Source organism: Pholis gunnellus, assembly GCF_910591455.1.
Source record: "Pholis gunnellus genome assembly, chromosome: 5".
Taxonomy (NCBI): Eukaryota; Metazoa; Chordata; class Actinopteri; order Perciformes; family Pholidae; genus Pholis; species Pholis gunnellus.
The window spans coordinates 18751518-18764751 of record NC_136531.1 but is presented as its reverse complement, the minus strand read 5'-3'; the positions used below and the strand labels follow the sequence as shown (position 1 = coordinate 18764751).

At 44.5% G+C, this 13234-nt stretch overlaps 1 protein-coding gene across 4 annotated transcripts in view; it reads right to left on the bottom strand.

Annotated features, from left to right (window-relative positions):
- add3a (adducin 3 (gamma) a) overlaps positions 1 to 13234 on the bottom strand; it is a 61331-nt gene that overhangs the window by 25750 nt on the left and 22347 nt on the right. Inside the window, exons 1-2 of one of the 4 annotated variants that reach the window (XM_079160181.1) lie at positions 10532 to 10976; positions 4635 to 4879 (exon numbers count right to left, since the gene is read on the bottom strand). In XM_079160181.1, coding sequence (XP_079016307.1) covers positions 4635 to 4829 — 195 coding nt within the window. In that variant the 5' untranslated portion in view covers positions 4830 to 4879; positions 10532 to 10976. Of the gene's footprint in view, positions 1 to 4634; positions 4880 to 10531; positions 10977 to 13234 lie in introns of those variants that run through there. The other 3 variants (XM_079160178.1, XM_079160180.1, XM_079160179.1) reach the window with 3 other exon arrangements.

Sequence of the window (13234 nt, the reverse complement as noted above, 5' to 3'; positions counted from 1 at the left end):
AACTTTCTGAATACTCTGCACCAACAGTAAGGTAAAAGACGTTTGCGGAGTACCTCTCTTTGTCTGCGGCTCACTTTTTTTTTGTTTTGGACGGTGTGTTTGGCTGACAGCTAACAGAACTATCAGTACACACACTGCTGAGTACATCGCTGCCACTCAACCTCCGCTAAACAGGCAAGAGTGCTTGTGCCTTATTTCATTGCCACATTTTTTTGAGTTTGAACGAAGTGAGTTTTACGCCGCCTTACTAGTTAGTGTCTAGACAGTGGTTTAGCCAAATGTGGGTTGTCTTCATTCAATCACAGAGATCAGCACTCTACTGAGTGCACCTTTCTAGTTCGGAATAGGTTCACGCATCCGTTTCAGCAAGATAGAAATCTTAACATTTATTTTCCTTTTTGACTAAAACATTACTGTTGTAAAATGTTGAGTTCAGTTGCCAGACGTGGAAAGCTTACACACTAAGCACCCAAGAGAGTCTTTTGACTTGTGGCCTATCCTTTTGAGGTTGCACATGAGCTAAAGTGGACTTACTAACATTTTAGTATGTTACCCTCTAATCCTGACGACACTGCTCCACTGCTGGAGGTTTTGCAAAGTTCAGCGCCCAAGAGATGTCGTGAAATGCCAAAACTGAAACACAGTCGCTGAGACATGGCTCTGAGCGGAACGGAGGAGGTTTTAAAAAAAAAAGTTTCAACCACTAATGTTCTGCCAAATGAGACCTTCAGGACTTTAAGAAGAAAAAGGGAAGACATAATAGAGCGCATGCCGTGACATTTACCTCACACGAGTGGGTAATTGGCAGAACCCGCCAAAGCACCATAAATCATCCACTTGTGTTTTCTGACAAGTGGGGGGGGGGGGGGCGAGAGGACACAATGTGCCACATGACTAGTGCAAATGAGACTGAGTAAATTTACCCCGTGGCATCAGTAAGTCATTCCTATGGATGATGTAAAAGTGTGCCACAAGACAAGGACAAGAGTGGAGAGGAAAACCTAATAGCAGGGGGAAAAACGCAAGATGAGCGGAGATGCAGAAAATAGAAGCAGCATGTGGAAGTATAACTCAAATTCAATTTCATCTGATTTGATTTCAAGCCTCTCGGGGCTTTTGACCTTTTGACTTTTTGGGTCGCAAATAGAGTCTCGTCAACCTAGTTCCCATCACGGGGAGAAGAAGCTTATCCTCGGAATTTAACACAAACAAATTAATATCATGATTTAACAACCATGACATCATGAGACTTGCATTTGCAGCCAGAATCTGTATCCAAGCTCTCGAAATGCAACGGAAAATCCCCTTAGTGTGCCTCACAAACCACCTCAAGGCAAATTGTAATCCTTGCATGTCATACAAAACACTCCACCAAAAGCCCTCTGAAAAATCTTTCGCTTCCTTTCCTCTCTTCCTTCCTCGTATGGTTTTAAGTAACCGAATAAATCAAGTATTATGAAAACTAAAGCAGATTGTCATACAAATGAACCAGGAGTTCACCGAGGGAAAACAATGCTCGGCTGTTTATCTTAAAGAAATTACATATTAAAACTATTTCTACAAAGTGTTTTAAATGACATTAACTGCATCCAAAGTCTTCAGGATTGTTTTGCTCTTATATGTATAGAGGGAATAAAAACACTTTAGCTTTCAGGTTGAAAACGAGATCAATATTTTTGCCCGCGTCACTTCCATAAATGCATCAACGGACTTTGCAGTCTATGTATTTGTTTCATGTGTTCCAATTTACACAATCATGCATTACCTCCCACCCACCCTTCATGCGTTGTCTCACTTTGCCTCCCTATGCACATTGTTGTTGCATAAAGGCAATGCAAGTGTCCGGACAGCCTGGTAGAACACAAAGGGACTGAATGGGTTCAAGGTTCAGCCGTAGCTGCCAGTTCCTAAAGGTAAACACACTGTTGCATGAATGAGGCGAGTGGTTTGATTCAGTCCCTCCTGGTCTATATTGGTCCGACTTTAAATACAACCTGCCAGCCGAGCGCTACAAACATGTAATCTGGAGCCGCCACTAGTCCCATAACACTGGAATCAAAACAAACAGACAGAGAGACACGGGGGGAGGAAGAGAGAGAGAGAGAGAGAGAGAGAGAGAGAGAGAGAGAGAGAGAGAGAGAGAGAGAGAGAGAGACGCCATGTGCGGACACCCAGCTGGTGACGTTGTTGTTGGAGCTGAATATGAGCGAGAGCAACCGAGAAAGAAATTGCGATGAGAGAGGGCACGCGTGTGCAAAGACCAGCTGGTGACACACACTTGTTGTTGTTGTTGAATACGAGTAAACCACTGAGGCCAACTGTCCTGATGTAAGGCCGGAAAAAACCCTCTGCAGCCAACAGGGAGCCACCTGTTACTGCTGACTGAGAGCTGAGGGGTTTCACCACGAAGCAGGTTCAACAGAGCCGGGCTTTTCTTTGCCTAAGCTGGCTCGATAAAGCCTTACGTTCCGTTGAACAGGTAACCACAAATCAACTTGCTTTGTGACGTGAACTCAGGCTTTCATCCTCAGCACCTGCGAGCGTTCCCATAAAAGTAGGACGTTTGGCGCGTCATTTGACTCGACTACCGCAAGCGGGAATAATATGCATAACACTGCGTGACGTCAAGTGTAGCACTTGAACACACCACAGAGAATAGAGCCAATGGTCAGCTGGTGGTCGGCAGCATCCATGTGTTCTCTGCACCTGCATGAGAGTTTGTAATACAAAGGGTGGACGTGTTTGATGGATCACTGTGGCCGGCACTGTTTTGCTTTGCCTCGTGCTGGTGTTGTCAGGCTGTGGTCAGACAGCTCTCTTTCTCTCACTGACGGCCTTCGCCGTCAATTCAACACGCTGAATCTTCGCTGATGAGTACGGACTGGAGCCAGGTGTGCGAGACACACCTCGAAAAACACCAGTGATGGTCGGCCACAGACCAGCTTGACTGTCTAGTTAAAGCAGGGAGCTGCGATGCACTCACTCATTTTGCTCACCCCTAACTACACTTGTGGTACTCAATCACGTACACGGACGTACACCAAGTATCAAGTGGAAACCTGAATCAGCAGCGCTATGCCGGTGCCCTTCCAGACATCTGGCACAAAACACAGCGTGCCAAGGAAACCACACTGGGCATGTGCAGAATGCGGATCACATTTAAAGCTTAAAAACGAGACGGGCCAGACCACGGCGGCCACTACCCAATATCAAATCACACACACACACACACATACACGTACACACTTCCAGGCTTGTATAACTCTGCTTGGGAGGGACATTCATTCATGACATTCATTGCCTGTGCAACGTTTAACTTTATCTAACTTTAACTTCACCATGCGTCCCCGCTGACTCCTTCAAAGTTCATTTGTCATCGCAGAGTACAAAATGCATACAGACCCACATGCACACACCTTGTCTTTGCAAATGTAAGGTTCCATTGTCAACAGTGAAGAGCACTTCAGTCACAGACCAGCCTTGAGTCAATAGTGCAGAGTTAATATTCCCAATACTATGTGGGCTGAACTGAAGCAGGGGGCTTGTTGTAAAATCTTCACTCAAGGTGAAGCAACTGTTCAAAGGGCAGAAACCAAACAGCAAGATAGGACAACATTGAGCTTGACTGTGTTCATGGGTTAATAGGCAGAGAGTGTTGGGCTATTGTTACCAGAGTTAGATGCTGAGTTCCTCACGGATGCAAATGCACAAGGAAACAAGTTGATCTACATAGCACGGCAAATATTGAATTATTGTAAGTGTGTTCAAGTGTTGCTGTGGCTTGTGTTTATTAAGCCTCTTATAATCACAATATTTGCGCTGGATTCTGATCTTTGCAGGTTACAGTCATCTGCAAACCTCCAGCAGCGATACAGCCCAGTACTTTGCCTTTACAGTGCCTAAACTATTAGTATGTGTGGTCCCAAAAAAAAGGCCTCGGACCCCCAACTGTACCTCCAGCACTTCAGTTTGGCTACTAGAGCAACAGTAATTCTCAAGAATCCAGACCTCCAGGAAAAAGAAAATCAAAGCACAACATGATGCGTGTTGGCTGAAATATGCCCTGTGCTCACAGAGTTGTTTACCTCAGCAAAACCTGACCCAACATGAGAGCCGCTGGATTGGGACTGCTCCGACAGTAAGCCTGAGCGAGGGCGTGGCAGCTGGTGGTTATAATCGGGTTATAACAGGCCGCTGGCTGCTTTCATTCTGTGGTCGGTGTCGCAACATCAACACAAGCACATGTGATGCTGTAACGTCTTTAGAAATCCCTTGATTGGGGAATAATAACTGACGGAAGAGAAAATGGGAACTGATTACCCACGGTAGTAGTCAGTGAGGGGAAACATTCATTGCTCGTAGCAAGTTCTCCATTTGGAAACTACCACCCTATTCTGTCTATTCGTCCTTCCATTCCATTTCTGGAAGAAAAGGGCTCCAGACTCCATATTCATAGATGGAGGAACAGGTGGGGTACACCCTGGACAGGTCAGCAGTAGTCAGACCAACACATTCACTCTCATGTTAACAGACAGAGGGGATTTAGAGTTGCCAGTTTACCAAAAGATTGGATGTCCCTCCAGTGAGAGATTTCATTCATTTCCCTCATTTTGAAATGCAGTTAACGGACTTACGGGGCTCTGTAAGATCTGCGTGACACGTTTCTTCTGCTCCAGGACATTGAAGTCCTGCCGGAGGTCAGGTGACATGTTCCTGGCCCTGATGTACGCCGGATCGTTGACGTTGACGCGGTCGAAGTAGCGCTCCTTAGTCCCTCCGCTCGGTGGGGGCGGGGTGGTCACCACCTCCTGATGGCTGTCCGCGCTCATGCCTGCTTCACCGCTCTCGCTCGCTCTATGGCCGCCGCTCAGACTCCCACCTGAGAAGACAACAGAACGCAAATCATGTCATTTGAAAGGCAAAGTGGGTTTTAATTGCATTTATAGGTATTCAATTGTTTTTCATTCAACTTAGTTTAATATTTAGCATTAAAAAAAGAAAAGTGGTATTTATAGGTATTCAATTGTTTTTCATTCAACTTAGTTTAATATTTAGCATTAAAAAAAGAAACATATTCACTCAAATGTTTTGAATGATTTCACAGCACATATAAAGGGAGTTTAAGGAACTGAACAGAATGCACCAGGACTCAAACTAAAGCACCTATGGCAATGTGGTATGCAAATTATTAGGGTGCAAACCAGATTTGCTTGCAGAACGCAAAAGAAACACGTTGCCAACTTTCATAATGTCTATTATTATCAATTTAATTTGTATGCTGCTTTACTTCCACCGAAATAACTACCACACAAACAACAACAAAGGCTTCACTGATGGACACACCGCTCATGTTTGACATCCATCGCTGAAGTTAAATGATTGTTGTCATTTTTGCAACAGGAATAACTTTCTGACATAAGGGCTTACTCAATAGAGTAATCAACAAGTAATATATTACTTTCTAAACTGGCAATCCAGTATACTGACAAACAACACATCATCAACACATCATCAGCAGATGACAGAGTCACGGCTCGTGGCAATGGACGGCCCTGTGATTAGCGCGCTCATCGTGTCGCAGCAGCACGTAGACATTAGTCGGGCCACTCGACTGAGACAGCATCCAGCAAAGCGCACGAGGAGGAAATGAGCAGTTTTTGTTTGATCATCCAGGCCTTGGCTGCTGAGGTGGTTTACTCCCACCGTTCACTCTCAGGTCAGCTGGCATGACAACAAGCATTTTGCAGGATACAGGAATCGTTACAGCAACCAGAGTGACCCCGAATCCCTTGGTGTCACGCCAAAAGGGACGCAGCCGATAAAGACAAAGGCAATGCACTTGAAAATATGGCAGCGTTTGTTGTGCATGTGAAAGAGTTGACTCAACTTGTGTTGCAACACACATTTTAGAGGAAGCCTGACAAAAACAAAACAAAAAACTGGGAAACAGATTTTCTTCTGATTTAAGCGATTCCTGTAAATCCTGACCGATGACCAAGTGAAGAAACAAAGACTGATTCACTGGTCCGTTTGACTTTTTACCTTGTTTGGGAAAACCTTTAACAAGAGACCAAATGCACAACACGCTTGGTGAAATGCAAAGATCAATTCACTGGAAAAGACAGACAAATACACACAAAACTGCATTTTCCAGGATGCCTTGCAACAAGGCTGCTGTTGCAGCAGCAGCAAAGGATAAGCTGGTGGTGTATTAGGGAGAGGCGGGGCTTATGGGAGCCCTAACAGATGGTGTCTTGGCTTGAAGAGCAGAGGAATGAGAGAGAGAGAGAGAGAGGGAGATAAAGAGAGAGCAAGAAAGAGTTTAAGAAAGGAATCACGCTGCTTTCCGGCTTTCAAAAGCCCAGTGGTCATCTGACAGCAGGAGGATAAAAATGTAGTGGTTACTCCACCAGAAGTGACTCTTTCTCCCTTTTTTAACCTTTTCTCTGAACTACATCTGATGGGAAACAGGGGGAATGTTGAGGTGATTTGGTCGGCACATGCCGCTAAGCTACTCACTCGGGTCAAATGCCACTTAAAAAGATGGTTGAGATTAGTGCAGTGACACACTGCTCGGTGTATAGAGGAGTCACACCAAACAAACAATGAGTTTCAGAAAAGTGTTGTTTTTTTCCTTCATCATGACCTCTTGCCTTCTCTTGTTGGATGAAACTCACTGTGTTGCCTTAACATTTACTGTATTGCTGTACCAATTCAAATATGCAAGACAGCTAACAACAACATATCCTTTCTGAAGGATTGTCAATGGCCTAAAGCGGCCATTATTCTCAGCCTGATATAACCAGCGCTGCTTCCTCTACTGATGGTCACTGAGGTGCCAAGTGTTGAGTGCTTTGCTCGAGGACACTTCAGTGGTAGCTCAATGTTTTTGTCAGTTGCTTTTCCCCATTGGAACTAGTTTCCTATGCAGATGATCTCCGTGTTTCGGAGATGACATACAGTCACGAGTTCCGGTAAATCGTCGGATAAAGAAAGAAGCTTACGCCTCAAATATGACAATAACGTGCAGATATATCTATGTTATCTGCAACACAGAGAATCCCTAAGAGCGCAGGAAGCCTCTCGCTCACTACCTGATCCCACAACGAAAGCTCTGATTTATACTATGGAAGCGAATAAAAGCCGCCCCAAAAATCCTCTTTAATTGACGGCAGCTGTGCGGGGAAGAGTTATGTAACCCGATATTGAATTCATCCTCACTGCACTGTTCTGCTTCCTGAGTGCACGAGCCAGGCTGGGATGAAACCGCAAAGCGATGGGTTGGTGATGGGAGTAAAAGGAATTATTTGCCGTTGTGCCCTGTTTGCACTCCGTCATCAACACGTCCCTCTGACGTTTTTACAGTCTCCGTCTCAGCTTTTAAACCCCTTTACCTCTATATTTCTCTTTCTTTTGCACTCTTTCAAAGTGTCCAATTGCTCCGAAAGTAAAATGAAATGTGATGAGCCGAAAATGCTCAGAAACACATCTGAAGAAGTGATGATTGACAGGAGAGGCGCTCACGCCTGAAATAGGCTGAATGAGTGGAATTCTGTCACTGCCGAATGCAACAGCTGTAGCCTCACCAAAATAAAGTTGCACCCCCCTCCAAGCTCCAAACCCTGCCTCCCCCTCCTTTTACACAAACACCACTCTGTCACAAGACACACTACAGCAGTCCTCAGCATGAGCTTCCTCCCTCCCTCCCTTCCTCCCTACGCCTCTCTCAATAGATCATTGTCCCCCATCCCGAATCCTCTCGGTCTGGTCACATCCAGAGAGATCGACGGTTGGGAGGTTCGGGAGGGTGAGAGCGGCGGCGGTGGTTGTGTGAGTGTGCACAATTAATCTGAGTGAGAATGAAATCTGATCCACCGCATCACGGCGCCAATGTTTATACTTGAAATGTCACGCTTCACGGCAGATGTTCTCTTGTGATTCGTTCGAACACTCATCCGATGAGACACATTGAAGTTTGCACAACAAGGCCAGAAGTGTAGATTGAGTTCAGTGACCGGCTGGAAATTTCGAGACACAATTGCCCTTTGAAGATACGACATTAAAAGGACAGCGCTGTGTTGATTTACGCTCCATTAATATGTGGAAGATATAGACGAGGCTGACTGGGTTTACTGAAGGGCGCCAGACTGCGACCGCTGCCCGAGGTTAAGGAGACTGCAACCTCCCACCCTGTGACCTTTAGTGCCCCCCCCTCACAGCTCTGCAGACATAACCCGTCTTCAACAGTGGGCGAGTTGTCCATGAAAACTTTCTCATCTATAAACAATTACTTTAAGAGTGCTACAAAACCAATGACCGCAATAAACCTAACCTCTAACGATGGTCAACACGTCTTTGGTTATCAGGAGTTACATGATGTCCGTCCTTAACCCTCACAATATGTCACTTTAAGTCCATTTAAACAGGAATGTCCCATTGAGATTCAAGATCTCTTCATCTGGGAGCTCTGGTCATGAGACAAACGCTCCTCTAGGTTTTAAACATAACTGGACTGTGTAGATTAAACTATATTCTACTAGGTCTTATGGTTATTTTTACTATCCATTTTTATGGCATCATTTCCTTGAATAATATATAATTATTATTACTTGGGTCAGAAATGTCAGAAAAAAAGCCAAAAAGGCTGATCGCAATTTGTAAAGCCCAAGCTGATATCTTCAGTTTACTTGATTTGTCTGACTTACTGTCCAAAACTTGAAGATATTCAATTTACCGTCACAAAACACAAAGAACAGCAAAACCCTTCAATTAAGAAGCAATAACTACATAAGGTGACAGCTTTAATAAATGTGTTGTTATGTCTTCACCAACAGTCCAAAACCCAAATACATTCAGTTTACTACCAGGTATGACCAAGAAAAGCTGAATCCTCACATTTCAGAGGCAGCAAACTTTCGCTTAAAACTATTTAATTATCAAAACAGTTGCCAATTAACTTCATACGACTAACCGATCAATCAACTACTTGTTGCAGCTCATACATCAAATTATGAATGACTTAATAAACAAATCTGAAAAACATCAGAGAAGTCTTATTAATGCGTGGCTGCATTCAAATCCAAAAATCCTTATTTTTATTTGATAAAATGACTTCCTTTCTTAATCTCTATTACGGGAGCTAACTGTATATCTCTATGACAGTGCTCACCCATAACGCCTCAGTAGTTCTCTGACATTTGGAGCTGGAGCAGAGCCAGCGGCTCAGACGACACACAACTCTCCATCTTCATCTGATGACAGCCAGCTAATCTGGAAACCTACGTTCCAACCCGCGTATCTGCTGCTGCATCTCTCTGTCTGGTCCCGTCTCTCTGGTTTCCTTGAAAATTAATTTGCTGTCCTTAAAGACTGAACAACCCGCCTGGCGCATGCAAAATTAGTAGAGAAGATACTGAAAACAAAGTCACAACAACACAGGCAGTCAACACAACACTCTGGATAATGCACCCACCAACCAGCTCACACACACACACACACACACACACACACACACACACACACACACACACACACACACACACACACACACACACACACCTCTTATCTTTATCTTGCCCGGGGGGAAGCTTCATAGCCTGGCTACTTGAGTCTCCACCACTAAAAATAGACAAACAGCCCTTTGGGTTGTGTTACGACCCCAACGGCAACAATACCAGGAAAGAATCTGTACGTTGGCTAATTATATCCACACACACACTGTAAATGAGCACATGAACAAATCTGCACACAGGTCACCTGCAGTGTAAAACCTGTAGAGGCACACACACACACACACAAACAAACTCAGAGTGTGTTTAAACACGCCTGCATGACAGATCCAGCAGTGAAACTGGAGGACGGTGCGTGTGTGTGTGTGTGTGTGTGTGTGTGTGTGTGTGTGTGTGTGTGTTTCTCCTAGACGCTTTACTATGAGGAAGAGAAAACTCTTCTTCTGAGCCCACCGACTGCTTTTGTCTGCCACTGCAACCCACGGCAGCGGCTGGTCTACCACTGCTTTGGGCTGTTGGTTTCTTGTGCAACCTTATTGTGCAGATTGCAACACAAACACACACGAAAACAAACTTATTTTGGTTCGTTTTACGGCCATTCCCTGAAACTATTGAGAAAAGTATCTGCTGAAGGCTGATTCTTGTTACAAAGTGTGTCTTCCTTCACATGCAGCCTCTGCTAGTCTACACATTAGAGATAACAGCCACAGCTAATCTCCTCTGGAGCTCACACTCACTGCACTGTTACTGTTTATAGGGCAGGAGTGTGTGCCTGCATGCGTGTGCATGTGTGTGTGCATGTGTGTGTGTGCCTGAGCAGCCATACAAACATGGAATTCCCCTAAAACTACAAAATCAGTTTTAGGGATGAGAGTTGGAGTCATGCTTTGGCAGCTTGTGGGAACACAAAAAACAGAAGAGGAATTCTGGGTCTTTCAAAGAAATGTGAACATCCAAACCAAAATCTAGGTGTAAAGACACAAGAAACCAGTCCATAAAGAAATGAGCCAAGCCCAACCAACCTTGTATTTCCTCCTCGATCAGTGAATGGGAGAGATCAGGCAGCAGTAGTAAGCAGCTGGGGCAAAACACATGTCTCTATTTTTCTCTGCTGCTTGCAGTCTGCGCTCAAATTCCAACAGTGAGTCCCAGAGAGGAGCCGGGGAAAGACGAGAGAGAGAGAGAGAGAGAGAAAGAGCGGGATATGAACGACAGAAAGTGAGAGCAGGGCTGCGTTTAGAAAACCAGTCGGTCCACTTATCCGACCAGATCGTCCATATAGATGCTCTTTGGTCCGAGCTGCCAGCAGATTCTCCCAGATTCCTGCGGGCTCTGCTCCTCGGCTGCCCCGGCGTTTATCACAGAGAGACGCATCAACAGCTGTGAGTGTGTATGTGAGAAGATAGGCGTGTGTGTGTGTGTGTGTGTGTCTGTGTGCCCTCTGCAAATGAGGGTGTGTGTTTGTGTGGAAAAGAAGCTAAAGGGACCACGTGACGCAGGCTTAATCCCCCGCCCACTGGCTAGAAACACACACACACACACACTCAGGCAAACACACACACACATACAGGCTTGCTCAACCAATCAGAGCTCAGGCTCACACAGACTAATCACACCACCACCACCTCCTCCCTCGCCTTCTCTCTCTCTCTCTCTCTCTCTCTCTCTCTCTCTCTCTCTCTCTCTCTCTCTCTTCTTCTGTCTAGTCATCTTTTTTTCTTTTTTTCTTTGATCCATTCACTTTCTGGTCTCCCTACCCACATTCCACAATCTTCGCTCTCTGACTCTTCGCTCTCTCTTCACATCCTTCATTCACAATCGCTGCTACATCGTCACCCCTCAGGCGACCGCACTAAAGGTCAGTGTTTACGAGTCCGGCTGGCAGCGGCGTAATACAGCCACACAAACCTGCTGCAGCCAAAGCTGCCCCGCCTTTATAGCCGCTTCTCCTCAGAACCAGTGTTATCTGGGTCTGTGGTGAGACTCGAACAGTCATAACTACACTGTTAGACAATGTCACAGTTAACTGATCCTAGGTCAGAGGTCAGCTGTGATTCAGTGTCTTGCCCAAAGCAAAAAAGATTTTTTTTTTTTTACTGACGATTGATTCTCACCAAAGCTGCGACTCCTGACCCACTTACATGTTGCTTTTCTACAGTACGTTCCTAAATGATACTTTAAAAACCAAGGACAACCACTCAAAGCTTGTTTTCTTCCATTTGTGTTGCTCACGCTATAATGAGACATGAATGAAATAATCAATTATCAGCTCTTCATGCAGTTTTGTCATTTGGTGTTTTGTCTTTTTGTCACATTTTATACTCTTTGATAGATAGATGATCAATGAAAACAATGTACTTTGATTGATGTCTAGGGTGATATGCTTAAAGGAATACTTGCCCCTTAAAATGACCGTTTGTTTATCAATTACTCACCATGTAGGGATGAGCAATATACCGACATTATACCGACATCGTGACATGAGATATCGTCTTAGAGTCATGAGTCATCGGCTGTATACTCATTTGAATATTTGTATTCATTCGTATACAAAACCACACATATAATTGATGATTGTTGCAATGAACCACCTTCAGAGAAAACTTTTGAAATGTGCAGATTTCAAAAAAAAAAAAAAAAAGAGTCAACTACTTTAAAACCCTTTCATCATATCTAAATGTCTTAAAGATGCAGGATATTCGTAGGTGTCTCTTTCCTGTCTTTCTTTCACTTTGTCACAGAAGTCCGTCATAAAACGTGACCTCCAGTTCATGTGAGCAGTTGATGCCAAAGGTTTTTCATAAAAGAGCTTTTGGGTAATAAAGAGCCGTAGTACACGTTGACCGCCATCATTTGATAGCTTAGAGATGACAAGAAGTTTTTGTTTCGGCTCCTGTAGGAGAAACTGTAAAAACAAGGCTGTGGCAACAGACACCAAGCCGACCAAGCCTCTGACGACCTGCACGCAAGTTGAAATCCTGCCAAAATGAAACTTGACACGAAATCCTGCATTGTTTTGTGAAATCTGACTCTGTATTTCCCCCTGATATCAGTTCAAACCAGCGTCCACAGCCGTGTAAGTATGATGTCGTCCATGCTGTAAAACAAGGTGGAGAGAGTCGTGTGCTGGTGCATCACTACGGTAAAAAACAGTTTGCAACACGAGTTCAGGCACGAAGTTAAACTGAAAACACCACCACGTTTCATCACAGTCTGTGATAATGTCGGTGACTGAATGAGTTTGCCAAGATTGACTACCTGCTGGATGATAGTTAGAGTTTAGGTGTGTGTCGTATGTCTCTACATCACTCTGAGCCATCAGTTGAAATGAGAGGGATTCTCTACGATTGACAGCAGGACACAGGAGCAAGTTAAAGCAGCAGAGGTGAACCTGTAACACACTGCAACCATGTGAGCTTAATATAGTATAAAACCACAACTGGCAGTCACTATAGTTTTCATGATTTGGACAAATTCTATATGCTGATACATTGTGTATTATATCCCGTTTTGCTGTATAGAGTTTGGAGGTTTTTCAAACTGCCCTCTTCGTGAGTCTACAACGTACAAAACACTCAATAATAACTTATTAATACATGCAGGTAATGGGTTTACACGTCATCCTGCAGTCCCTGCATGCTGCGTCCTCTATACAAAGAACAACCATGTGCTGTTGGGCATCACTTGTGCTGCTTGTCCGTGAAATGACATTACGCTTATAGACA